This window comes from Biomphalaria glabrata, chromosome 1 (assembly GCF_947242115.1).
Source record: "Biomphalaria glabrata chromosome 1, xgBioGlab47.1, whole genome shotgun sequence".
In the NCBI taxonomy this organism is placed as follows: domain Eukaryota; kingdom Metazoa; phylum Mollusca; class Gastropoda; family Planorbidae; genus Biomphalaria; species Biomphalaria glabrata.
The window spans coordinates 87609195-87636687 of NC_074711.1; the positions used below are offsets into that span (position 1 = coordinate 87609195).

At 39.3% G+C, this 27493-nt stretch overlaps 1 protein-coding gene across 2 annotated transcripts in view; it reads left to right on the plus strand.

The window, feature by feature from the left end:
• Nucleotides 1–27493, plus strand: part of LOC106065025 (high affinity cAMP-specific and IBMX-insensitive 3',5'-cyclic phosphodiesterase 8B-like) — a 213708-nt gene that overhangs the window by 143224 nt on the left and 42991 nt on the right. For both annotated transcript variants that reach the window (XM_013223770.2, XM_056018355.1), the window contains 2 exons: nucleotides 1637–1804; nucleotides 11463–11600. In XM_013223770.2, coding sequence (XP_013079224.1) covers nucleotides 1637–1804; nucleotides 11463–11600 — 306 coding nt within the window. The remainder of the gene's footprint in view (nucleotides 1–1636; nucleotides 1805–11462; nucleotides 11601–27493) is intronic.

The following is a 27493-nucleotide window of genomic DNA, read 5'->3' on the forward strand; positions in this document are numbered from 1 at the left end:
GTTACTTCAAAAAAGAGATGATTACGTCCTACGCGTCATGCATTTAGTCATGCATATTAACCAATGACTTAAATTCTGCCAAGTCACTGGTTTTCCTGGCTAGCTCAGGCAACCCATTCCATGCTCTAATAGCACTAGGGAAGAAGGAGTATTTGTACAAATTTGTCCTAGCATATGGGACGAGGAATGTGCCTTTATCTTTGTGTCTTTCAGAGTATTTTATTAAATTTTGTTTTTGTATTTGAAGATTATGGTTCAGTGTTTAATGTATGATTGCTACTTTACTTTTGAGCCTTCTGTCCTGAAGGCTTTCTAAATTTAGTGATTTTACTAAAGGTGTTACTCTAGTCAAATGTGAATATTCGTTTGTTATGAATCGCACTGCTCTATTTTGTGTCTGTTCTAGTTTCTTAATGTTTTCTTGAGTTGAGGGGTCCCAAACAGAGGATGCATATTCTATTATTGGCCTAACCAAGGTTAAATAACATTTTAGTTTTATTTTCTTATTTGATTTATAGAAATTTCTTTTAATAAATCCTAATGCTTTGTTTGATTTTTTTGTAGTTTCATCAATATGTGGATTCCATGACAGTTTTTCATTTATTATAACACCTAGGTATTTTGCATTTTAGTCTGTGTTACTGGTTTGCCATGAATAAGATAAGTGGAATTAATTTGTTTTAGTTTTTTTTTGTTACTCTTAACAACTGACATTTTTCTGGGTGGAAAGACATGCTCCAATTTGATTCCCATTTCTGTAATTCATCTAATTCTCTTTGTAAAATATCTGTGTCTTGTGTTGTTTTTATTGTTCTATATATTATGCAATCGTCTGCAAATAATCTGACTTTTGTTCCTGAAGTAATGCAATTTGGTAAATCATTTATGTAAATTAAAAATAGTAGTGGACCCAAAGCTGTTCCTTGAGGTACACCTGAGTTTACTGTTATCGGTGTTGATTTAGAACCATTTATTATTACAGTTTGTTCTCTCCCTATCAGAAAGTCTTTAATCCACTGATGCAGTGGACCATTAATGCCGAAATATTTTAATTTTTTAAGCAAACTATGGTGGCGAACTTTGTCAAAAGCCTTAGAAAAATCTAGTAAGATAGCATCTATTTGTTCACTATTATCTAAACCTTTTGAAAAATCATCGATTAGTCCTATTAGTTGTGTTTCACATGATCTATATTTCCTAAAGCCATGTTGGTATGGTGTGAGGACATTATGTTTGTCTAAGTGGTTTATGATGTTGCTACATATTATGTGTTCTACGCCTATTTCTACCCTAATAGACTTGCAGCGAGCTAATGAACATCCGACTCCTCCGTCGTCCTTATCGTGCTAAAAATTGGCGCAACAGCTACATATTGTCGACAGTCGTACAGTATTTGTTTTTCAATATATTTTCATTTTTCTGTGACAAGGTCTGCAACTAATAATAATGGTCTATTATTTATTGTTCGATTCATCTACTTTGTCTAAAGTAAGGTTTTGGTATGGCAAGCCCGCAGTGCCCCCCCCCCCCCCTTTTACAAATGTATGCGTTATAAACTCTTTTTTGTGTTTATTGCTTTATGAGTGTTCTGCGATCTAAATTACTTCCCCTACATATTCTACTTTATATCTTTCAGAGATTTGAAGAGAACTGGTGTCTGTCGGCCTGCATAAATGAGCTTCAGAGTTTAGAGTTTGGGGAGGTCAGATCTGCTCTCAAACTGCAGACCACACACGCCCTGATCGTGGCCCTTGAGAACGTGAACGAGGCTGTGGAGATCACCAACAGTGATCATGAGATTCAGGTAACCTATTATCGATAATCATAAAACCATTTATTGAATGAATGAATGAAAGAATGAATCTATCTATCTATCTATCTATCTATCTATCTATCTATCTATCTATCTATCTATCTATCTATCTGTCTGTCTGTCTGTCTGTCTGTCTGTCTGTCTGTTCAAACTACTTGTGAATTTCAAGTAAGTTAATTCTGAGACGGTGCAGTGCGGAAACATCATAAGATCGACAAGGATCGCAAAGATGTTTATGCAGGGAACAGTACCAGGAAAAAGTAAGAGAAGCAGACAAAGGGAACGATAGGAAGACAATATTAAAGAATGGACGGGTCTGTTAATGAAAGCGACTCTAATTCTGGAAAACAAAAACAAAAATGAGATGAATGGAGAGAAATGGTCAAAAGATCATGTGTGGTGTCCCAACGGTCCAAAGGACTAAGAAACAGATGAAGGTGGAGTTTATGGTGCGAATAAAACCAATGAAGAGTTTGATTTTAAAACAATTAGTCTATGTGTTTCGCATGGTTCAAATTTCAAACATTTTGGCTTTACCCACCTAGAGCTGGCTAGTATCTTGGCATTCAGATTTCTCTTTACATTTTCCTTTCTTTCTGCTCACTGACTGTCTATTTTAGGCCCGGGGGGGGGGGGGCAACTTCCTTACTTTTATTTATTACTTTAAGTCGAGTTTATTATGAGAAGCGACCCGGAAGTAAATCAGAGGTATGCCAACAAGGTCAAGCCTCGTCTCAGACTTGGCGCTAAGAAGATTGTCCGATAATTCCCTCTCTTCTTGACAATAGTTTGCTGTGTCTCTATGTTTCGTTTCATTATTTCCTCAACGGAACGGGAACATCTTCGTCAATATTTTTATTACACAAGATCATCTATATCGTACAATATCACAGGGCCGTCCTAAAGTAATTGGAGGCCCTAGGTGAATTGATTTTGGTGGCTCCCCAAATAAAAATTAAATATAAACGAAAAAATAAAATCATGCAATTTATTAAAACCATATCTGTATCCATATCGAAATCAATCTATTTTTTTTCAATACATTCTTTTTTATTAAACGAGAGATCACCAGAAGTTTAGATCTATCCAATCGAAGCCGATATGCAGATCTTCCTCTTTTTTTTCTTCTATCTTTTGATGCACCAGACTCGAAATAATGTCTGGACATTTTCACTAAAAAGTCTTCTAGCATACTGGTAGTCTAACTGGCAAATATAAGCTTCGTTAATGAATGCTTGAATCATGTTGCAAACGTAAGGTCTAGCAGACGTAAAGTCTTGCAGACGTAGAGCAATAGAGTTTTGCTGTGTGTTAGAGTTGATCCAAATTTCTCTGTTTCTTTTCTTTTAAAAATTGTTTAGTCCTATGCAAGGCCCCCCACCATTCGGAGGCCTAAGGCGGCTGCCTAGCTGGCCTATGCCTAATGCCGGCCCTGAATATCATCTTTATCGTACACGATCGTTGGACATCTTTGTCATTTATATAGTACAAGATCACCCATATCGTACACAAATGTATATATTATACGAGACCATTTACACAAGACTTTATTTATTTCACAAGATCAACTATAATTCTATATCATGCAAGACAGAGAAAAAATTATCTGTATTTAATTATGAAAAGTGTTCATGTATGTATTTCTATTACACCCCATTCTTATTAGTTTGTAAACTCTTCATGGGTTTAGGGGGGGGGGAGGTGGGCAGACAAGGATCTCAAAATACGGTTCTAAAATTTTCCTACAAATTTGACAGTTTATATATATATATATCTTAAAGGGAAAAAAATACTAGCGTATCGGCAACACGGATAAAACTCTGGTTTGAATCCCATAATTTTTTTTTCAAAATAAGAGGTGTATATCAAGGGGCGCAGGTATGCTTGATATGCCACTGATTTTTTATCATTATCTTTAAGTGTCTACCGCCACTAAAAATTTAACATCGTACCACATTGGCCCCCTCTCCTAGCTGACATTCTTACCAGATGACCTTACTAAATGAGTGTACTCTTCTAAGTGACTAAAGCACCTAAGATGTATCTCACTCCAGCAGTGCTTTCTTTAAACATTGCTTAGCAGAGTTAAACATAAACATAGTTGATGAAGTTGAGTCTGAAACATTCGCTAGAAGGGCCTCCATTAAACTGTCTTGGTCGCACTTTTTCTTAGATTAATCAGACCGACGTCTGCTCAGAGTGCCTCTCATTTCCGCTTCTTACACTTTACGCGCTACCTGCGCGCGTGCCAGCCCATAACGAGGCCTCTAGAGATGACACTGGCCTGACCTACATAAAACACAGGAATTTTGTACCTGCCGACTCATTGGACAAGTCTTTACAAATTTGTCGTTTCTAACTGAATGTCGAAAATCTACTGCCAAGCGAAAATAACTTTTAAAGTGCTGAGAATGTCTTTGAGACAAATAAAATTCCAAAAGTGCTTTGTACTCGAGAGTTGACACGAGATAGTTTCAGCATTGTGGGTTTTTTTGTTTGTTTTGTTTTGAAGAACTTGATATGACAGTAAAACTTTCAATGCAGTGTTTGTTTTATTTATAAACCTTAAAACATCAAATAGCAAGATAACAAGGAGAGTTTGTGTTTTCACACAAACTCAGAGGTGGCGCCCTATGGGCCCACCTTTGGGTCATCTGCTTGGTAAGCAATGCAAGCTGGTTTCATTATTTTTAGAACGAATATCAATTATCAACAAACAAAGTCGTATATCCCTCCATACAAAATAAAAATGTATGGGGTAAAATTATTGCCGAGGTGATTGTATCCCTTGGCAAGGTGGACGTTGTTATCGTTACTACATTTCTAATATTCAAAGTATTCAAACAACTGTTTGTTTTGAAGTAAAGTTCTTCTTTCAGACCTTGCGATCTATGGGGGAGATAATGTAAAGGTCATCTGTTTCTGCGGCCCACGGTTAACGGGGGGTCATATGTGGCCAGCACAATAACCAACCGCCTTTACTTTTCTCCAACTAATGTCAGGTACCCATTAGAGCTGGGTGGACTTAGAGGCGCCCAAAGATCCCGAATTAAAAAAATTCCAGTCTTCACCAGGATTCAAACACGGGACAAACAAAAATGAAAATATGGCTTAATTTGAGTCTGGCCAATACCTCATTCCTTGCCTCTGAACGACATCCATTCCCTTTGGTGAGGTATTCTAAGGGTATATGTATTTTTATTGTTGTACAATAAGCAGGTATTAAATAACTAGAAAACACTGCTTATTAAATCTTGTTTTAAAACATTTAATCAACCTATACGTACAATATGCTTTCCTTCTTTTTTTGCTACAAAAATTAACGTCTTCGGTACAGCATTGGAAGCTCGTAAGGCCGAAATGACATCTCTTAGTAATATTTATATTCTTGTAACTCTATTTTGAGAAATAATAATGTGAATGCATATAAATGATACTAAATATAAATTATTGCTATTATCATCCTTTTCTTAATATAGAATCACGTGTCTTTTTACTATTAATAGTAATTTGTTTTTAAATGTTGTATTTTTATGAAGAAAAAAACCCGCTTACATATTTAATTTAAAAACCAAAAACGGTTCGCTTTCAAAGCAAAAATAGTGGCCTGTACATCTACACGTAGTAAGCTCTAAAGTATCAAGAGATTGGATTTTATATATCAAATTTTTTTTTTTAGAATTAAAACGTGATAGATGGGCTGTCAGACAGACTACACAAACTTACTAAATAGTGACGTATCCTATTTCGGGGGCCTCTATAAAAAGAAAGGAGGAATTTTATAACAAGAACAAAATGTACAAATATTGTGTTAAAAGGCAATACCTCCTCTATACCACTTAGAAGTAAAGTTCCCCTTTCAGACCTTGTGGTCTATAGGGCAGATGATGTTTCTGTGGCTCACGGTTAATAAGGGTGTCATGTGGCCAGCACAACGACCAACCGCCTTTACTTTCCCTATTAGAGCCAGTCTTCACCAGGATTCGAACTTATAGAGCGATAATTTTTCTGTTAATCAATGATGAATGATATATTTTAAAAAAAAATGGAAAATCGTTACAGCCGTTTTCGAGATCAGTGTTCAGGGTTTCCACCCTCCCTCCCAGAAGGTTCCAGGTTCAATTAAGTTATGAGTTGAATAGAGGTATTGTAAAAAGCTTTGAACATGCTTGGAACGCTGTGCTCCAATCGCTTTCGTCGTCTGCTGATGTACATACATGTTTTATTAAAATACCTTCATTCAAGTCACACATTCGGAATGGGTGGGCCAAATCTTCTGTGTGGGTGGACACGTTTCTCGAAAACGGCTCTAACTATTTTCCTAGAAATTTGACAGCTGATGTATATCGTTTGGGAAAACAAATATTAGCTGGAAAAATTCTAGTTTGATAGTTATAATTTTTTTAAAGTATAAAAAAAAAATTAATTTACATTTGACTAGAGACTAGAAAATATTTCTCTTGAACAGACTATGCGACTTCTGGTATTTCCGAAAGTAGGCCATATTAATTAAAGGGACCTATAATTTTATGTTCAGGAACATTTTGCGCACAGTTTTTAAGTCTAGATCTAAAGACCTACCATTAGAATTGTATAAGTCTAGAAGGTTTATAGATTCACTTAACAAGGAATTTTTTTCTCGGGGGAGGGGGGGGGGAAACTATGGGAGGGGAAACAGTGTTCCATTTTTTTTAAATTAACTCTAATATTCTTTTGTTATTAATAGTAAAAGGCGCGGTGGCTGAACGGTAAAGCGCTTGGTTTCTGAGCCGTGGGTCCCGGGTTCGAATCCTAGTGAAGACTGGGATTTTTAAGTTTGGGGTCTTTGGGCGCCTCTGAACCCACCCAGCTTTAATAGGTACCTGACATTAGTTGGGGATAAAAGTAAAGGCAGTTGTGCTGGCCACATGACACCCTGGTTAACCGAAGGCCACATCTGCCCTCTGAACCACAAGGTATGAAAGGGGAATTTTACTTTATGAAAGGTATACATCTCTGCATAAATAGAAGACATTGTCTTTGTTTTTTAAAGCATTTTTATAGGTCTATTTCTCTTGCTTTTAGTTTTATGCATATTATTTATGAAAGTTATTTTTGTATATTACAACAACAAAAAAGAAAAACTAAATATTTCATGCATTACGCTCAGAGTTGTATGTCGTCGAAATAAAAGATTTAAACCTAAGGTTACAATATAATCCTTTGAACCTTTCTACCTCATGTAAGCAATGTCCACCTGTTGGAACGGCGAAAAGGAAATGCTAGAATTTGATTGGTCGCGACAGCAGACGTTAAGCTGTGTAAGTCTTCCTGGTAGAAATGCCTGAGTGAATCTTTTTTTTGTTGTTGTTTTATTTCTCAACTTACAACTGTTTCAAGGCCACAGAGACACACCTGAACTAGATCTAGAGCTAGAAGCTGACGGAGGGTTTTGTAAGAGTGCATTTAGCCTCATTCATTTAACGTTCAACATTTAACATTTTTGTGTTTACGAGACATTTAGGGAGTAAAGGGAATGCTAGCTAACAGAGGTGGTCATAGGGCAGGGGCGGACTGGCTATATGGGCAAATGCCCGGTGGGCTGGTACTCAAATGGGCCGGTGGGGCCACCTAAAGGGCCTCATGAATGCCACTATGGCACGCATTCAATTTTTAAAGGTTTATAATATTTTCATATATAAGGGGCTATATTAGCGTCATATTAAAAACATCTTTTTCAGACTACAGTGTAATACTAATTTAATCTAACACATTGTAATATAATAGCCAACATCCGTAGACAGTACTATTAGTAGGCTTCATCCTTTAGGGGCCTACAAACATAGCGATTAAAAAGCAACATAAGGCCTATATTTCTTATAAAGATATAGAGCATGCATACAGTTATCGGTACATTATTTTAAAAAATAACAATGATTTTGGAAACAGGTCGATAATTGGAGGCCCATCATATGATATACAATTTATGGGCTGTAGTGTATAGAAAAGCCTGGGCCGATTTAGACATCCAGTCCACCCCTGTCATAGGGGGAGGGGTGGTGATAAGGCCCATACCACTGGGCATGAGAGAGGGCTCCGCGATATAGATTTTTTCTTAACACTGAGCCCATCATACGAATATGATACAAATATGATACAAATATGATACACATATAATAGGCCCCTGCCAAGCAGTCTGCTGTACCATACAGACGGTAAGAGCTCTTCTAAACATTAACTTGTTACTCAATATTGTTGAAGCCTTTACGGCTCCTGTAGCAATTACTATATGGGCTCCTAGTTTGATATTTTTGGGTTAGGATTAGGGTAGGGCCCTTTACTTTAACTTTTTACTCACGCTAGCTGCTAAGCCTGCCTATGGTAAGGGCCTACTCATGTACATCGTATTGAGTCGAGGTTCTTGTCTGCCTTAACTCCAAAAGGATTGTGGGTCTTTGTGGGATAGAACTTTCTCAAATCTTATTTTCGTGTCCTATTACTGACAGGCAACTAATATTTAGAAGTTGTGTATGCTTTTGATTATTTTTTGAATGCTGTGCTCTCTTTTTCTGCGGTCGTTTTATGGGTTCTGATGTTCTATGTATTATTGAAACATTTTCTGATAAAAAAAAGATTTGATAAAATATGCATGAATTAAAATAAAGTATATCAAAATCTTGTATTGTTCCGACTTTTAATGATAAGGGAGAGCACTTGAGAATTATTACAATTAATTTTTTTTTCCCACTTATAAAAAATTATTCTTTCCAAAAAGCCCTTATGTATTTTTTTGTGTCTGTCGAGTCTTAAATAATCGTCATATAGTTTCTAGCGTAGCTGAGATATACAGTTATTTTTTAAAAACATAACATCTGCAAAATGGATGCTGTGCTCTAAGTTCTTTACGTATCTCTCCCTTCTTCCCCCTCCCGGAGGTCGTAGAAGTCAGTCAACCACCAATACATAGTCAACCACCAATGCATAGTCAACCACCAATACATAGTCAACCACCAATGCATAGTCAACCACCAATGCATAGTCAACCACCAATGCATAGTCAACCACCAATGCATAGTCAACCACCAATACATAGTCAACCACCAATGCATAGTCAACCACCAATGCATAGTCAACCACCAATACATAGTCAACCACCAATACATAGTCAACCACCAATACATAGTCAACCACCAAAACATAGTCAACCACCAATGCATAGTCAACCACCAAAACATAGTCAACCACCAATACATAGTCAACCACCAATACACAGTCAACCACCAATACATAGTCAACCACCAATACATAGTCAACCACCAATACATAGTCAACCACCAATACATAGTCAACCACCAATACATAGTCAACCACCAATACATAGTCAACCACCAATACATAGTCAACCACCAATACATAGTCAACCACCAATACATAGTCAACCACCAATGCATAGTCAACCACCAATGCATAGTCAACCACCAATACATAGTCAACCACCAATACATAGTCAACCACCAAAACATAGTCAACCACCAAAACATAGTCAACCACCAATACATAGTCAACCACCAATACATTGTCAACCACCAATGCATAGTCAACCACCAATACATAGTCAACCACCAATACATAGTCAACCACCAATACATAGTCAACCACCAATGCATAGTCAACCACCAATGCATAGTCAACCACCAATGCATAGTCAACCACCAATACACAGTCAACCACCAATACACAGTCAACCACCAATACATAGTCAACCACCAATACATAGTCAACCACCAATACATAGTCAACCACCAATACATAGTCAACCACCAATACATAGTCAACCACCAATACATAGTCAACCACCAATACACAGTCAACCACCAATACACAGTCAACCACCAATACATAGTCAACCACCAATACATAGTCAACCACCAATACATAGTCAACCACCAATACATAGTCAACCACCAATACACAGTCAACCACCAATACACAGTCAACCACCAATACACAGTCAACCACCAATACATAGTCAACCACCAATACACAGTCAACCACCAATACACAGTCAACCACCAATACATAGTCAACCACCAATACATAGTCAACCACCAATACATAGTCAACCACCAATACATAGTCAACCACCAATACATAGTCAACCACCAATACATAGTCAACCACCAATACATAGTCAACCACCAATACATAGTCAACCACCAATACACAGTCAACCACCAATACACAGTCAACCACCAATACACAGTCAACCACCAATACACAGTCAACCACCAATACATAGTCAACCACCAATACATAGTCAACCACCAATACATAGTCAACCACCAATACACAGTCAACCACCAATACACAGTCAACCACCAATACATAGTCAACCACCAATACATAGTCAACCACCAAAACATAGTCAACCACCAATGCATAGTCAACCACCAATGCACAGTCAACCACCAATACACAGTCAACCACCAATACACAGTCAACCACCAATACACAGTCAACCACCAATACATAGTCAACCACCAATACATAGTCAACCACCAATACATAGTCAACCACCAATACACAGTCAACCACCAATACACAGTCAACCACCAATACATAGTCAACCACCAATACATAGTCAACCACCAAAACATAGTCAACCACCAATACACAGTCAACCACCAATACATAGTCAACCACCAATACATAGTCAACCACCAAAACATAGTCAACCACCAATGCATAACGTTCTCGTTGAGCTCTCTTCTTCAATCATATAGTATCGAATACTCAGCGGCGTAGATAGGAATTTTCCATCACTTGGGGGCCCGGGGGGGGGGGGGGCTTGACTTCTTGGGGGCGCCTGCATGTTGCGTAATATGTAACATTTAAAGTAATAAACAATTTCGAACACTAATTTGGGGGGCCCCCCTTAAATTTTCACACACACCCCCCGCCTTAAATTCTCCCCCCCCCCTCCGCACCCTAGCTACGCCACTGCGAATACTTGATGTCAATTACACAATGCCCACTTCTTCGTGTTCCTTACATATTGTTCATTTCTTTATGTCCCCTACACAATGTCCATTTCTTCATGACACCCACACAATGTCCATTTCTTCATGACACCCACACAATGTCCATTTCTTCATGACACCCACACAATGTCCATTTCTTCATGACACCCACACAATGTCCATTTCTTCATGACACCTAAACAATATATATACATATAAAAGTAACCATTCGCTGTGTCAACTCATAAGCAACCAAAACGTCACTTTGCTGTTGGTCAGTTTATCGGTAAAAAGTTCAGTAACTTTCACTATTGGCACCTTTCACAGTCTCTTTGCCTTGACAGCATCAAGTTCCCTTAGAACCGAAATGGATCCGTTGGTCAACAGAAAAAGTTCCACTAACAACTTAATATGACACTTTTTACCTTGACAAAAATGTCCGCCAGACGAGCAGAACGCCGCAGACCTGAGTCGTCTTGTCAGCGGAGATACAAGTGTCACAATTTTTTTAGTCTCATTTCCGTATGCGTGTTTTACCGGCTGCTTATTTCGTTTCGTTTTTTTTTTTTTTCTTCTTCACTTTTTTTTTTTTTTTCATCTCTCAGAAATTCATTCTCTCTCTCTTTTTTTGTCTTTCTCCCCTCGTCTAGTTTGTGAATCACGCTTACGAGAGACTATGCGGTTACAGCAGTGATGACATTTTGGGCAAGGACTCTCTCGAACTCTTCCGCTGTGACAAGAATAGGGAAGCTATTGAGACAATCAGTGGACATATGAAGAAAGGAAAGGTATGTACCTTGTGTGCTAGCTTGTAACCTCCGTAGCCCGCTCTTTCCTGAATAGCCGCCTTAACTTGATTCTTTTTATGTGTTGGACTTTTAGCTAAATGTTTATTTGTGTTAGAATAGCCGCCTAACTTTTTATGTGTTGGACTTTTTAATTAAATGTTTATTAGTGTATCTCAATCTAAATCTGTACAACTTTTTTTTTTAGTGTTTGGAGTGTATAAACTCAATATCCGCTCTTTCCTGAATAGCCGCCTAACTTGATTCTTTTTATGGGTTGGACTTTTCATAACTAAATGTTTATTTGTGTATCTGGATCTAAATCTCTACAACTTTTTGTTAGTGCTTTGAGTGTGTAAGCTTTTAATCTCCATATCCCGCTCTTTTCAGAATAGCCGCTAAACTTTCTGATTACTACGAGTTAGACTTATCTATAACAAAATGTTAAGTCTGCAACTTTGTTGAGTCTTTTCTTATGAGGGCAAATTTATTCAAGTGCTCCTTCTTCTCTAGTTTTATGAGAGAATGGAATGGGTTGCCTGAATCAGACAGGAAAACCAACGACTTGGCAGGTTTTAAGTCACCGAGTCACATGCATGGCTAGATTGACACATGGACGCGCGTAGGGCGTGGCCATCTTCTCTTTTGAAGTAACGTCTGTAATTTATAAGACAAGACTATCAACAAAGTTGCCGATATTTCAGCCCAGATACTCAAAGCATAGCACACAGTGTTTAGTTTTGGGTATAAGAATTATATCGATTTTGTAATAATTAAAACTTTAAAACTACAAAATGTTGACTAAGTGCTATCTGTTATCAACGGCGACTCTCCGCATTTATTTTTTTTTTTGCGCCATATGACAGTGAAAGCACACTATGATCATTTTCATAAAAGATTTCGAGTAAAATATTGATCTTTTGTTAGAATCGATACTGCAATGTCAGCCATTTTACTTTTTGCCTTTTCCCGGAAGTTATAATCAGAAATAGACTGATAGAAAATAATGCTAAACTCCTTCTTTTAAATGTTCGCTTCGGGAATATGGGAATTGTGTTGTATTTTAAACTCTTTAAACTGGAGATCACAAGATTTTATTTGGATGAAGTGCGAACTCCCAGAAGCCTTAACGTTACATTATGTTTTTCACGATCGATTTCGATAACATGTTTTAAAAAATTTGTCTCGTTGGCCTAATCTATGTTACTGCCGCCAAAGCCATAAATCGGCGATTTCCCGAACTGGCCGGCCGTTTCACGAACTGGACATTATTGCTTCACATGGGCCGGCCAATGTGCGAAATAGCCAGCCATTTCACGATTTAGCTAATTTCTATGTCTCTGTTCGACATTAGATGGAGGATCCTTAATTTTGCATTTTTAAACGAAGTCCGTTAATTTTTTTTTAAAAGAAATATATAACAAAAGTAACAAAAAAATGTATTCTATATGTAATTCTTCGTTCTAAAGAGTTTATTTTGATACCCCCCCCCCCAAGTTAATTTGCTTGCGTTTCACTTACCTAGACAAATAAACAAAAAAAACAAACACGCATCCACGCACATACACTCTAATAGCTTAATTAATCTTACACCCAAAACTTCCGCATTGCGCTCCACCTTGCTTCTCCCTGACTGTTGTTAGTATCGTCCTGTTACCGGCCAGTGTCGGGATGAAGTCATCCTCCACAACATCCATTGTCCTAGATGTAAAAGAAGCACACAGACTATGGCACCGCCACACATACACACATCTCTCACGTGTACCAAAACACATATACATGCACTTTAAAAAAAATGTGTTTCGAATTTTAATATGACGGGTCACGGAAATGTCCAGTCTCAAGCCAAACGCGTTGTCCCGAAAGCAACCTGCCACCGTATGGCAAACTGACAATGTTTCTGGCCTTGCGATAAACCCGTTCCTTGATACCGAGAAAAGGCCGATACGCTAAATGCCGATGGGATAAAGGCCGATGCGATACTATCTAGTCTGATTTACAAGTCTCATATGTTAAGAATCCTAGACCAAACCCCCTGCAGGACGGGGATTGTATGGAAGCGCACAGGGCTCGAACTCGTGGCCTTCATAACGATAGTCAGAAGAGCATACCACTCAACCAGGAAGCCATCCTGGCAAGGGGGGGGGAGGGGGGTAGCGAGCTTTGTAGGAAAATGGATAGGTGTTCAAAGTTATCTGGTGAACGCACTTCAAAGCTATGTAAAGAGCTAGATTAGCATATAACAAGTGTGAGATGTAAGCAGCGAGGGTCTAATAGGATGTATTCCACTGGTTAATGGCATCACTTGAAGGGATGAATGACTTTGCGCGTGGTGTCACTGCTCTAAATGCTTCCTTGTCTATTGTCAACTGAACCGTGTAATCACTGTCTCATCACACTTAAATACACACACACACACACACATTCGCATACACACTGCTATCATAGCACGCATACTAAAAATGTATGTGTATACATGGGCGTATCTGCTATGAAAACTACGCAGCCGACTAGGGCCACCGATAGGTGGGGGGCCTCGCATGGGACAAAAACATTTTGGAGAAAAACAAAAGAAACTTGTATCCACTCTCAAACATAGCAAAGCTCTTGGACTTAACGTCTGCTAGACTTTATGTCTGCTAGACTTTACTTCTGCTAGACTTTACGTCTGCTATACTTTACGTTTTCAACATGATTCATACATTCATTAACTAGGTTTACATTTGCCAATTAGACTAACAATATGTTAGAAGATCTTTTGGTGAAAATGTTTGACGTCATTTCGAGTCTGGTGCATCAAAAGGTAAAAGAAAAGGAAGAGGATGATCAGCATATCGTCTGCGATCGAAAAGATCTAGGCTTCTGGTCATCTTCAATTCAAAATACAGAACGTGTCGAAAATATATTTCGATCTAGATACAGATATGCTTTTAATAAATTGCGTGATTTGATTTTTTCGTTGCTTATTTTTAATTTTCATTTGGGGGCCACCAAAGCCTAGGGCTTCCAATTGCCTAAGGCCGGCCCTTCTCTAACAGAAGTAGAGTTAAAAACTACAATAGAAAAATAAACTGAACACGCTCTTATATTATCCATTTATTATACACTCCTACTTCCTGACGTGACATCTAGTTACAATGGAAACATTCAGAGCTGTACAAATGCTCTTTCTTCACTAGCGCTATTAGAGCATGGAATGGGTTGCCTGAGCTAGCCAGGAAGACCAGTGACTTGGCAGAATTTAGGACATTGGTTAACATGCATGACTAAATGCTTGACGAGTAGGACGTAATCATCTTCTTTTTTGAAGTAACGTCTGTATCATATAAGATATTTCTAGAAAAGAACTAAGCATCCTTGATTTAGAGTACATAGGTGTTGACACGGCTGGCGCGTTACAAAGAACGAGCCGACCCGCGGCGTAGCATACGCCCCGCCCCTCCTTTTTTTTCTGAGCCTCGCTCTCTGTCAGCGAAAGTTACGTGGGGTAACTCTAGTCCGACTTGCAGAAATAAAAGAGTCATCTTTCCATGACTTTATCAACGTGGTGTCCCTCATGGTTGGACCATGAAGAGAATTATATATATATAGAATAGATTACCATTTTCAAGAGAAAATTGAACCAGAGAACAAAGTACAGAGTTTAAGGGTTTGTTTTTTTTTTAGGGGGGGGGTAGGGGGAATTGGGCGCTCATGTTTTCCGATGCCCCATCTTCACATCAATACTTGGCTACAATGAACGTTGTATTGATGGAGTTTCGCGGGAAATGGGCTGCACATTCGTGACACGGTAGAACGTCACCAAGCGGAGACAAATGGAATAGAACTAGACTACTTCGGTAATTTGATGAACAAAGGGATCGGTTATCTGCCCTTTGTCGGCCCACTCCTTTTTTTTTTTTCCGAGTTCCTGGTTCCTGCTTTCTGATTAACTCCACGCATCGGTGATTTTGTGAAAATCGGTACTCTTGTCCTGCCCTTCCCCCCCCCCCGACCCCCAACGCTTGTGTAGCGTACACAAAAAAAACACATTGAGAGGTCAAGCTGACTTCTTTTCACACGGGACCACGCCGTGACACAATGAATACAATGTCGAGGCTGCAGATCTTAGGAATTCCAAGACCATATTTGAAAAAAAAAAATCATAAAGTTAATCGGAGGTATGAACAGACATAATGCAAGGCATGTTAATGCCTCTAAAGCAGGCTCATTAAAGAGACCATAGCTAGATCTGATCTCTGTCTCGTCTGCATGTATCCTTATCATGACGTCTCTCGTGTCTCAGCAATTTAACAAGCAAAGTATTTTTTTTTAAGTACTATTTAAATTTATTTTTTTAAAAAGGTGGGTCATTTAAGGGGAATAACTCCACATTTACAACCCCATATCTCAATATCTTCCTTGAAAGGATAATGGAAGATGCCCTCGAGGGCTATGAAGGTACTGTTAGCATTGGAGGAAGAAGAATTACTAACTTGCGCTTCGCAGATGACATTGACGGCCTAGCAGGGACAGAAGAAGAACTAGCTGACCTGGTGATGCGCATTGACAAGACTTCCGCAGCATATGGCATGCAAATAAATGCCGAAAAAACTCAAATTATGACCAATAGCCATCAGGGCTTTAAAAGAGGCATCAGTATTGGAGGTGAAAAGCTAACTAGTGTTAACAGCTTCAAATACCTCGGAGCTATTGTCTCAGACGAGGGAACAAAACCCGAATTATTGGCCCGAATAGAACAGTCCACAGCAGCCCTTTCAAAACTGAAAATAATATGGAAAGATAAGGGCTTAGCCCTCGGCACCAAAATTAGACTGATGCGCTCTCTGGTCATGGCCACATTTTTATATGCTTGTGAGTCGTGGACGTTGAATGCAGAGCTTGAGAGGAGGATCCTAGCAATGGAATTGAGATGCTACAGAAGGATCCTAGGCATCACATTCAAAGACCGCATCACAAACCAAGAAATCAGAGACAGGGTTACTGTAGCGATCGGAGCTCATGACGACCTGCTTACTATTGTGAAAAAACGAAAGCTTAAAACCTTTGGCCACATTACGAGATCTACGGGGCTCGCAAAGACCTTTCTTCAGGGAACAGTGCCAGGAAAAAGAAGAAGAGGCAGACAGAAAAAGCGATGGGAGGACAACATTAAAGAATGGACAGGCCTGCCATTGAGAGAGGTTCTGAACAAGGCAAAAAAAAGGGAGGAATGGAGAAAGACGGTCGACAAATCTTGCCTGGTGCCCCAACGGTCCAACAGACTAAGGGATAGGTAAAGGTAAAAGGTAATCTCAATATATTAAGATGTATTTCCCTTTTTCGATATCAAACAAAATTAATGAATTTCCACGTTTAATTAACTAATGGTTTAATATTTTTTTATTTGATTCTCGGTCATATTGAAACTGCACAATTATTCATTGTTTCTAACAAAACATAGCTTACTAACTTGGTTTCAAGTATGCCGTTTCTGCAGCAATTTTACAGGGTAATGTCTCTAGCCCCACGTCAAACTGTCCTCCTTTCTCATCTGGGCTTTAGACCGGCAGATGAATCAATAAAAATTGTAACCAATTAGTTAATTTTAAAAAGTTTCTCTCAATGAAAGGTTTCCATCCCAGATAAACACCGCTAAACGCACATCCAAACACAGTGCTTCGATAAAAATTGGATGAATCGGTCATGGCTAAGGCTAACTGTCACATCACCCATGTGGAATTTTGGATCCCTTCTATATCATCCACTTAGAACAGCGGTTCTCAACCTTTTATGCTCGGCGACCCCTTTTTACAATCCCCCACTTAGCCGCGAATCGCCCCCCCCCCCCTTTTTGCACACACACACAGCAATAGAAGAATAGACAATAACAATCCAACTTTTCAATGGTCTTTGGCGACCCCTGACAAATCGCCAATCGACCCCCAAGGGGGTCTCGATCCACAGGTTGAGAACCCCCGACTTGGAATGTAAACTGAGATGGACCCATTATTGGTCCAAATTAATTTTTGTAATGGACTCTTCTGAAATGAGCGAAAATAAAAGTAGCCGAAATGCGTTCCTGCCATTTTAAATAGTAATTGAAAACAATGGATGGCACTTGTTTATGTTCCCAGTGGATATCATCCATTATGTTTACTTGTCCTTACATTGTCCAAGTTGAAATCAAATAATCATTTTTTCAGGTTCACTGGACCTAATGATTTTTTTTTCTATACTTGTCTCCCCCTGAGCGAGAGTAGCTTTTGACTTTGTAGTGGCCCTTTGAAGCGTTGTTGCTTGTTTACAGTAAATTAACTTTTGTATCAAACTCTGGTGTACAAGATGGCGCTGCAGTGTAAACGAATATTCATGTTTAAAAAGATTTGCAAGTTTTTATCGTCAGCTTGCCGCAGTAAGTCTTTGTCCAGAATCCCGGAATATCGCCTATGGAAATATGTGTACGGTATTTATATAAAAAAAAAAAAACTAGTGTATTTAATATAAAGGTAATCTATTATTTTTATTATATATCTAAAATGGAAATAAATCTTACATGATTGAGATATATGTCTATAAATGTGGAGTTTTCCCCCTAGATAAGGCTTTTTAAAATATTTTAAATTCAGTTGACCTCCGTTAGTCTTAGAGCGACTATGGTTCGTCTCCAACACTTTTCTCATGTGGCTGTGGAGCCCTATTTCGGAGAGATACTCCCGTCCACAGATATCGCAGGTTAAGGTGGCCCCCGGGTACGCTGTTCTGCCTCACCGTGGCACCCGGGTGGAAACGGTTACTTGAGGGGGTAGCTAGGCTAAATGAATGGCGAAACATGGGTTGCCCACGGGTAGACGAGAGTCCACCTCTTGCACGGGCGCGGGGGTTGCAAAAAAGTCCCCACAAACTTGTCACACATCCATGCACTGTTCCTCAAGGGACCGTTACATAAATGGCGAGTCCCCCCACGGTTAGCTTGGTATAACGAAGGAAAATGGCGGAGGCTCCCGGTGTCCTCGGCCTTCGGTCATGTGCAGCCAAGCATGCGTCGGGGGCCAACGGCATTGGAAACAGCAATGCTTTACATAGGCATTGACTCGGGTCTCTCCCAGACAGAACTGTGTTCTCACAGGTTGTTTTTTTTTTACTGTTTGGCGTCCAAACAGTTTTTTTTTTCAAACTTTGAGCTCGAAGAGCCTTCGGCTCAGCTCATAAGACGATCAAACGGTTAAGGTGGCTTTCACTTTGGTGGTAGAGGAGCTGGCCATTTTACACCTGGTACGCTGAGGCCCATGCTTTTGTCGCTGTCCTTAGCGTTCTTGGTCACTGAAATTCAGTAATAGAGAAAATAAACGAAAGCGATGCGGACCAATGAGGTCTCGATATAAAGAACCCTAAAAAAAAAAGTTAGAAAATGAAAAGATTTGTAGAGATTTTGAAATACACTTTTCTTCTTCTTCTTGAAACTGTCAGGTAGAGTTGAGCCTTCGGCTCTTGGAACTCTAGGCCAGCCAAAGTGAACAAGAGTTCTCTTTCACCGGCCTGAATGAGAACAGTGTACACTGTTATGTCTGGCGGGTGGGTCAGACTCGTAGCAAGAGGCCGCGTACATTAAGACCCCCGCCATTTTCCTTTTCCATACCAGGCTAACCGTGCGGGACACGCCATTTATGTAACGGCCCCCTTGAGGAACGGCGCCTGGATTGTGACAAGGTTGTGGGAGCTTTTTTACAACTCCGCGCAGTGCAATGAGGATGCTCTCGCACCCCCTTAGGCACCCCCACGGGAGTCTTGTTTTGCTACCCTTTAGCCTAATCGTTTCCTCCTACGATCGTTTCCACCCGGGCGCCACTATGAGGCAGGGTAGCATGCCCGGGTTGAAATACACAAAAGAGCCAAGGTCATGGACGCCATATTGAACGAGCATTGTTACCAACAAAATAATGAGAATCCAGAAGATCTGGGGTCAATATTTTACATCGTCAACGGTATTCACTTATAACTTTCTAAACATTTCTTATTATCTTATCTTATAAAATACAGACGTTACTTTAAAAAAAAAAAAAAGATGATTACGTCCTACGCGTGTTCCTAGGTCAATCTAGTCACGCATGTTGATCAATGACCTAAGTTCTGCCAAGTCACTGGTTTTTCTGCCTGGCTCAGGCAACCCATGCTGTAATAGCGCTAAGGAAGAAGGAGCGTTTGTAAAAATTTGTCCTAGCATATGGAACGAGGAATGCGCCTTTGTCTTTGTGTCTTTCTGAGTATTTTTTATTAAATTTTGTTTTTGTATTTGAAGATTATGGTTCAGTGTTTTATGTATAATTGCTACTTTACTTTTGAGTCTTCTGTCCTGAAGGCTTTCTTACTTTAGTGATTTTACTAAAGGTGCTACTCAAAAGTGAATATTCGTTTGTTATGAAATATTATGAATCTCAATGCTCTATTTTGTGTCTGTTCCAGTTTCTTAATGTTTTCTTAGAGTTGAGGTGGTCCACACCAGAGGATGCATATTCTCGCCTTGTTCCTTTCAAGTGTAAGGATTAGATTATTTTGTTTTAAAGATACATCCCTTGAAATGAGACATGCGGAATTGAATTCGACAGTAAATCAAACGTCTAAAAATTGTTCCGAATTGGGTCAAGCTGTCAAGACAGCTAATCATTTTAAGTCAGTGTAAATCTACTCCCAGGCCAGGGTTAATCGTGCTGATGGGATCACTGGCCCTGTGTGCGGAGCGGCACGTGTTGTGGACTGGTGTGCAAGAACATACAGGAAGAAAGTATTGTTTACCGAGACTTTTGACTTTTGTGTTGCTGGGGAGAGGGTTGATGCTTTGCTGGGCGCCGTTTTTAAATGTGCTTACGCGTGAACGTAAGGTCGAAACAAACAACAAATGCTTAATTTATTTATATTTAATATTATGTGTCGGTCACAATCCTTTGCTTGGGAGGAGGGGCCGGGGTGGGGGGGGGGTTACAATTCCCAACACTTCAGTTGAGACGTCCATGAAACAAAATACCATGTATTACAGCAGTGGTTCCCACACTGAACACGCAGACCTTTTTGGCTATGGGCCGGGGAGGGGGGTGTGAGGAGTGACTTTATGTTAGTGTGTAGGTATTCCTACACATGCCTGGGACTTCATGTTTTACAAATAATGTACTGGCAGTTTCAAATTAACTATTGCAACATCCTATAATTTAACTACTTTAACTACTTTCTACTTTAACTACTTTCTACTTTCACTACTTTCTACTTTCACTACTTTCTACTTTAACTACTTTCTACTTTCACTACTTCCCCCATTACAGGAGTAGTCGCTAGTGCTGCTATCCATGTATGTCTAATATATGTATGTATCACATTGGTTTCAGCACCTAGCTTCAACTCCATATTTATAATTTAACTGGTATGGTTCTTTATAATTATTTCACATATGTTTTAAAACCCACGAATTTCCACGTTAAAGACTATTTTAAATTGTATCAATCTTTTCTACTGGTCAATTTTCAGTCACATTAATATTTGTTATTCTGATTCTACCGGAGAGTTATCGTTACTGTATTATTTCATTGCTACTGGGGAGTTGTTGTTATTAATTATAGAATTTAAAAAAAAATAAAAATTAATAAAAACAAGCAACGTTTGAATATACCTAAACACAAATAAAATATTCCAATGTTCTGTTTCCCTTGTGTCACCACTCGTGTAAGTACGAAACTGGATTTTTAATCCGTCTTAATTCCGCGTCTTATTTTTAATCCAGTGAAATATCGTCTGCAGGCTTCGCTTGGATTGGTTGCGTCCCTTTGTTACAGTAAATCTATTACATTTTTCGATTTTAAAATGTTTAAAAAATATATTTGACAATATGACATAACTGTACACTCGATGCCTAAAACATTTATATCTACTATATATAGATGTAATGTACCTTTATATTTAAAACTGTTTTAAATGTATGCTATTTATGAGTGAGTTTGTGTTTAAACCAGAAATATAAAGGACTGAAATCGATTGACGGATGTGATAGAAAAATATAACACAGTGACAGCCACTTTATGCCATAGCATGCCATACGGATGACACAACCCGGGCTCAAACCAATTCCTATAGTCAGTGGCGTCACTAAGGGGTTGCGGTCCGCACCGGGTGACACCCATCCTAGTGACGCCACTGCGTTTAGTCATTGTTCGGATGGTGGAGGAGAATGTCACTAGTATGTTGTGGCACGATTGGGCGCGAAAATGTGTTTCATAAAAAGGGAAAGTTTTGACAGAGACGCGACAAATTAAAAAAAAACAAGACGGGGATTTAGGAAGAAAACAAAAGACTTTTGGCAGCCATAGAGTAAGGTGGGCTTTAGTAACTGAAGTAGAGATTTAGCTTGACGACATTCGACGGTTCCCTTCGTTGTTATTTAACTTTTTGTTCGACAGTCGCTATCAGCGTCGACTAACTTCTAATTCTGTTATTTCTTTAGGTAATAACCAATTTTTGTTTTACCGAAATACACAAAAAATAACATATATCTATTTGAGAAATATTCCACTAAAAGCACTTACGAAATAGACAAACAAAAACAATGGGGTCCGGGGAGGAGCCCCAGCTTGGTAAACTTCATAAGCTTGATATTTTCGAAGCAGATGTTATGGTTTAAAACATTACCGTGGAATGATGTATGTGAGGATTGGTCGGATTTAGCGTATTTCTACAGTACATTGATAAGAACCTTAGACGCTAGAGTGTACTTTTCGGGTGTTATTAGATGCGATTATAAACATAGAACATATATCACCATAAAGGGTCAATTCTGAATCACTTAGTCCAAACTGTTATAACACAATTGCAAACTCTATTGCGGAATTGGCACAGTCGAGTCCGTCACTATAATGATGTTATCCCTTCAAGAGTCTAAAAGTAACTAAAATAAAAGTCTACATATATGTAAATAATCTAAATACCACTAACTGTGATGTCACTCAAATGTCGCTTACAGAGTCCCTCTACTAAAGTGCGTCTCTAAACTAAACGAAGTGGTCAACAATGGACACGAAATCTCCGACAGAGCGGCGTCGGCGTCTCAATTTCTTAATGCCATCTTGCGAATCGGGGGCCGTAGCTAGGAATTTTCCATCGTTTCGGGGCCCGGGAGACTTGACGTCTTTGGGGGCCCCCTGCATTTTGCGTAATATTTAATTTTTAATGTAAAAAAAAAAACACCCTCACTTGGGGGCCCCCCCCTCAAGAGGGGGTACGGGGGGATTTTCAAACTCTCCCCCTCCTCCTCCCCCCTCCTAGCTACGCCACTGTTTGCGAATGGCTGAGAGCGATGTCAATGTTTCTGTGTGTATATTTGTACAAGTTGAACATTGAATGACTGTACCAAGCCTCCAGTGTACATTAAACTCTGATTCGGGCAAAGACGTCGAATGATGCCCTTTTATGGTCAGAAGGAGGATGAATACGTTTAGTTCTGTAAGTTATAACGTAACAATATTTTTTGGGGACATCATTTGGCCACCTGCTAAAAACATACAAAAGAGTTTTTATCTTTTGCTTACGCAAGTTAAGAAGGTCAAGGCCACATGGTTTGAAGCTATAAAACGCGTAGCGCATTCTCAGACATTTCCGGTGTCCATGCCATGGTCTTTTTGACCTGCGGTAAATATTCTTTTTTTATCAACCCACGTTCTGCCTCAGGTGCAGAGAATTATTAATGGCAAAGTGCGGGAGTTTCAAGTATTTATCGCTTACTCCCCCTGACAAGAGTTGTATCCGCCTTGAAGGTATCGTTCTTGTGTCCTAGAGTCGTAAGTCCAAGTGTAAGGCTACAGTTTAAGAGAATTCGAGTGCTGATTATTATTTTGTTTGCTCCAAAGGCTGAAATTATTTGATCATATTTCCCAAAACAGGCTGTTTCCCCAAAAAAAGCTGTTTCCCCAAAACAAGCTGTTTCCCCAAAACAAGCTGTTTCCCCAAAACAAGCTGTTTAACACTTCCGGGAACATTGCGACTGTAAGTAAAATAAAAATGTGTAATCAATTTGTTTGGATCAGCCATGTAATTAAATGTGTAGTAGATCTAGACAAACAATAATAAATCTGTGCAATTAGAAATATTTATACCAATTGTTTTTGTTTAGCGCAATTGCATGCTTTTAGCTTTCTAAATACCCTATGATCCAGGACCTGTTAGGAAAATGGGGTAAGTGGGGAAGAAAGAATGGGGTATCTGGGTGAATTTGACTGTTTACCAACATAGATCGCGATTCTTTAACGTATTGTTATAAACCTGGTGATGGCACAGAGAGGGGTAGTGGTGTGTGTGTAGTCAGCCGACGCAAATCGCTCCAAGCCAGCGCTAGACGAGCGGTCAACCATGACGAGCTACGACGGTCAGCCGAGTCGAGTGTCAACATGACAGTTCGGGAAGGATCGCCGTCGTGAACAGAGCTCAGGAGCTTCACGAGAGTTGTAGTCATCTGACCACCTAGAAACGTCGAGCGGCGTTCTGTCCGGTTCGAGAAGGCCAGTAGGAACCCTATGTAAGAGCGGAGGTGACGCAGTCAAGACGGTTCGGAGCCCGGTTCACTACAGTCCGGTCGACTACATCACAGTTCAGCGGTGTGGTTCTGTACGGAGCATTACGACGGTTCAGTGCGGAGTACTGTCAAATACAGTTGAGACGACTGGCGTCTTGATTATGGTCTGCGATCGAGTCCGACACAACGAGCCAAGTGTGTGAGGTCAGTCCTGAACTGTTGAACCCAGTGCAAGCCCGGAACGAGACGGAGAGGCCAGTGCAAGAGTTGATACGGCGGAACGGTGTTATCGGAGAGATATTTGTACAGTGTACGTGTTGCCAATTGTACAGTATTGGCTGTTATTTATTCAACTATTAAAGTGTTACGTTACTTTGGAGCCCTGAGTTGTCAAGTTCTTCAAGTTGGTGGTGTAAGGTGCAGTTTGCAGAGAGCCTGGATAGTGAGATTCGTAAAAGTATGTTAAAAGTTAAGTACCTAGTTGATACTTAAGTAACCAATTGCTGTATGCTTGCCCTGGATGTGGCAAAATATGTAGGTCACAGCTGGGGCTGCGAAGCCACGGGAAATACTGCATCCCTCATTAATCTTCCGACTCGAAGACAAGCCCTTATTATTATTGTTATAAAGTGATTATGTACCTATGACTAAACTTAAATTGACCTCCGGCGGACAGCAGCATCAGATTTGGACAAAAATGCAGGTCGCAACTGTTTGGATTAATAGTGTGAAACACTGGGTTCCAAACTTAATCTTCGGAATCGAAGACATTGACCTCAGCATTCTGTGCCCAACGTAGGCCCTATGTGTGTTTACAAGTGTGTATATATCTAGTTATGTCTGTTTGTATCAGTGTTTATTCTTGAAAGTCACGTCCACTATTCCATGATATGCAAATTACGAACACCAAAGACAACAACCGTTCCTGTTGTAAACAAGGGAGAGTAAGACATTCGCGACAAGTGTATCCTAGAAAGACCGGTCCCTTTCGCTCGTCTGCACCCTTGACCTTTAGGCACACACACACACACAAACAAACATTAGGCAACACATTCACATAATTAAGTTCTTTTTAAGGACTTAGAAATAAAAATACTTGTTCTATCATTGTGCCTTTTTTTTTACAAAGCTTGTATCAACTCTGTCTGTCTGTCTGTGTGTCTGGTACGAAATGTGAACTCGTCATTTCCCACACTTTCCATTCTCGGATCAAGTTGAAACTTTGCAAACTTGTTCATTGTTCCAAACAAAACATGAATCAATAAACAAAAAAAATCAAATTTTAAATTAAATTATGGTAATTAATTAATTTTGTTTGATATCGAAAAGGAAAACTTTTTTTAAAGATCCATATATTTTTATTAATCAAAGACAAAATATGCGTGTGTGTCTGTGTGTTACACACCACGGTAGCAGACGACCAATAAGCTCTTTTAACCGCGACTATTTGAATCTCTCATTTTTTTTATTCAGTATATTTTTTTTTATATTTTTTTTTTGTAGTTACCTCAATGTCTTTTATACACAACACAAAGCGAAGACATCTGAGGGCGAAGTCGTCATAATTGAATGTTCCACAATATCTGCTTCACCGGAGCCAAAAGTTTTGATTTATATTGTATTGAAGTCCAACTGTCCTTTTGTCCCAAAAATATAGATTTATCTAAAATAATATACTCCTGTATATATAGATAGTTTTACAAACCAAAAATTCAAGAATATTCTCCTACAGGCAGGTGCGGACTGGCTATAGGGGCAAACACCTTGTGGGCCGTACCAACTGAACCGTTGGGATCGTTGGCGAATGGGTCGCTTACAATAATAGTAAGGATTGTAAAAGATTTTATAATATCTAGTGGCGTAGTATCCATGGCGCACAGTGGCTCAGTGCGCCCAGACTCATGCATGATCATTTAGAATGTAAATAACTTCCTGTTTGCACTTCTCTTGTGACTTTGACGCGTGAACCACGCCATAGTCTTTCCAGCTTATGTCTATTACGGAGTGCATGCATTTTGAGTGGAAGCGTCAGAGGAGCCTTAGATGCTCCATGTGGAGCTGTCAATGTATTATAGCCAATACACAATTTTAAAAAGAGGAGATTGTTCAGCGGGTAGAACTCCACATTTACAGTCATAGCTCTCACTTCTTTAAGATTTATTTCCATTTTTCCATATCAAACAAAATTAATCGATTACCACAGATTACTTACTTAATCGGTTAATTTTTTTTTTTTTTTATTCGTGTTTTGTTAAGAACGGTAAACAATTATGCAAAGTAGTTTCAACTTGTTTCGAGAATGGGAAGTGGTAGAACATGTAGTAGACGGAAAGACATACAATCCAAATGGTACTTAGAAAAACAAAAATGTTTAAATCAACCAGAGTTCTGAGCTTCTTAGCCTATTGTGTAATTATAACCCTAAACGTGATCGCATTTGTTTTCAGTAGATTAAAAAATATCCCCGTACTATATCTTCAAATTTCTAGAACAAGAGTATTTACTTTGAGTCTTACATTGCTAATAAATCGCCTGTGTCTGCGTGTGAGTGAAAACAACAATGTGTAAGTGTTGCTGGTCTTAATGGCGGCTTAGATTTGCTAGGGCGCCAGTTGGGGGTAAGAAAATAAAAGGGAAAGGTGGACCTTGGGTGGCTTAAGTTTCAGATCTGCAGACCATTAGACTAGTGACATTAACATAACATTTGAACCCGGAAATAGAAATTTAGTTAATGCAACTAGGTCACTGCACTGGGTAAAAAAAATGAGGCAGACAGAGGAGAGGTTAAACATCTTCCCCCCCCCTTTATTTTTAAAATAAATTGTTGAAGAAATGAGGATCGTATTTTGATTACGTAAGAAAACGCAGTTGATATAAACTATCATCCAAATCAGTCGTCTGCTGCAGTGCGGAGTATGCTCAAAATGGCGTTGATTAGGTCTTAAAAACAACTAAATCTAGATGGTACGCATTACTAAGATGATTAAAAAAAATCAACACAACAACTTGTTTTCAGAATTGTGGGGATATGGTCAAGCGTGGGGATATGGGTCAAGTGTGGGGTTATGGTCAATCGTGGGGATAAAGTCGAGCGTGGGGATATAGTCAAGCGTGGGGATGTGGTCAAGCGTGGCAAGAGAAGCAGCTAATAGGCTATTGTTTTCTTAACATGCCAAGGGAAGGGGAGACGACCCGGCGGGACCCCAAAGATGATCCTGTTTTAAGTGGAATATAGAATTCTCTCTAGTCTTGTGAGTGTCCTGTATTATCTTAAATATAATGAAATAGAATTTAAGTTACAGAGCTTTGTTGGAAAATTTAATGTAAAAGGCGCAATGTGTTCCGGAGGGACGCTGCTTGGTTTGCTGTT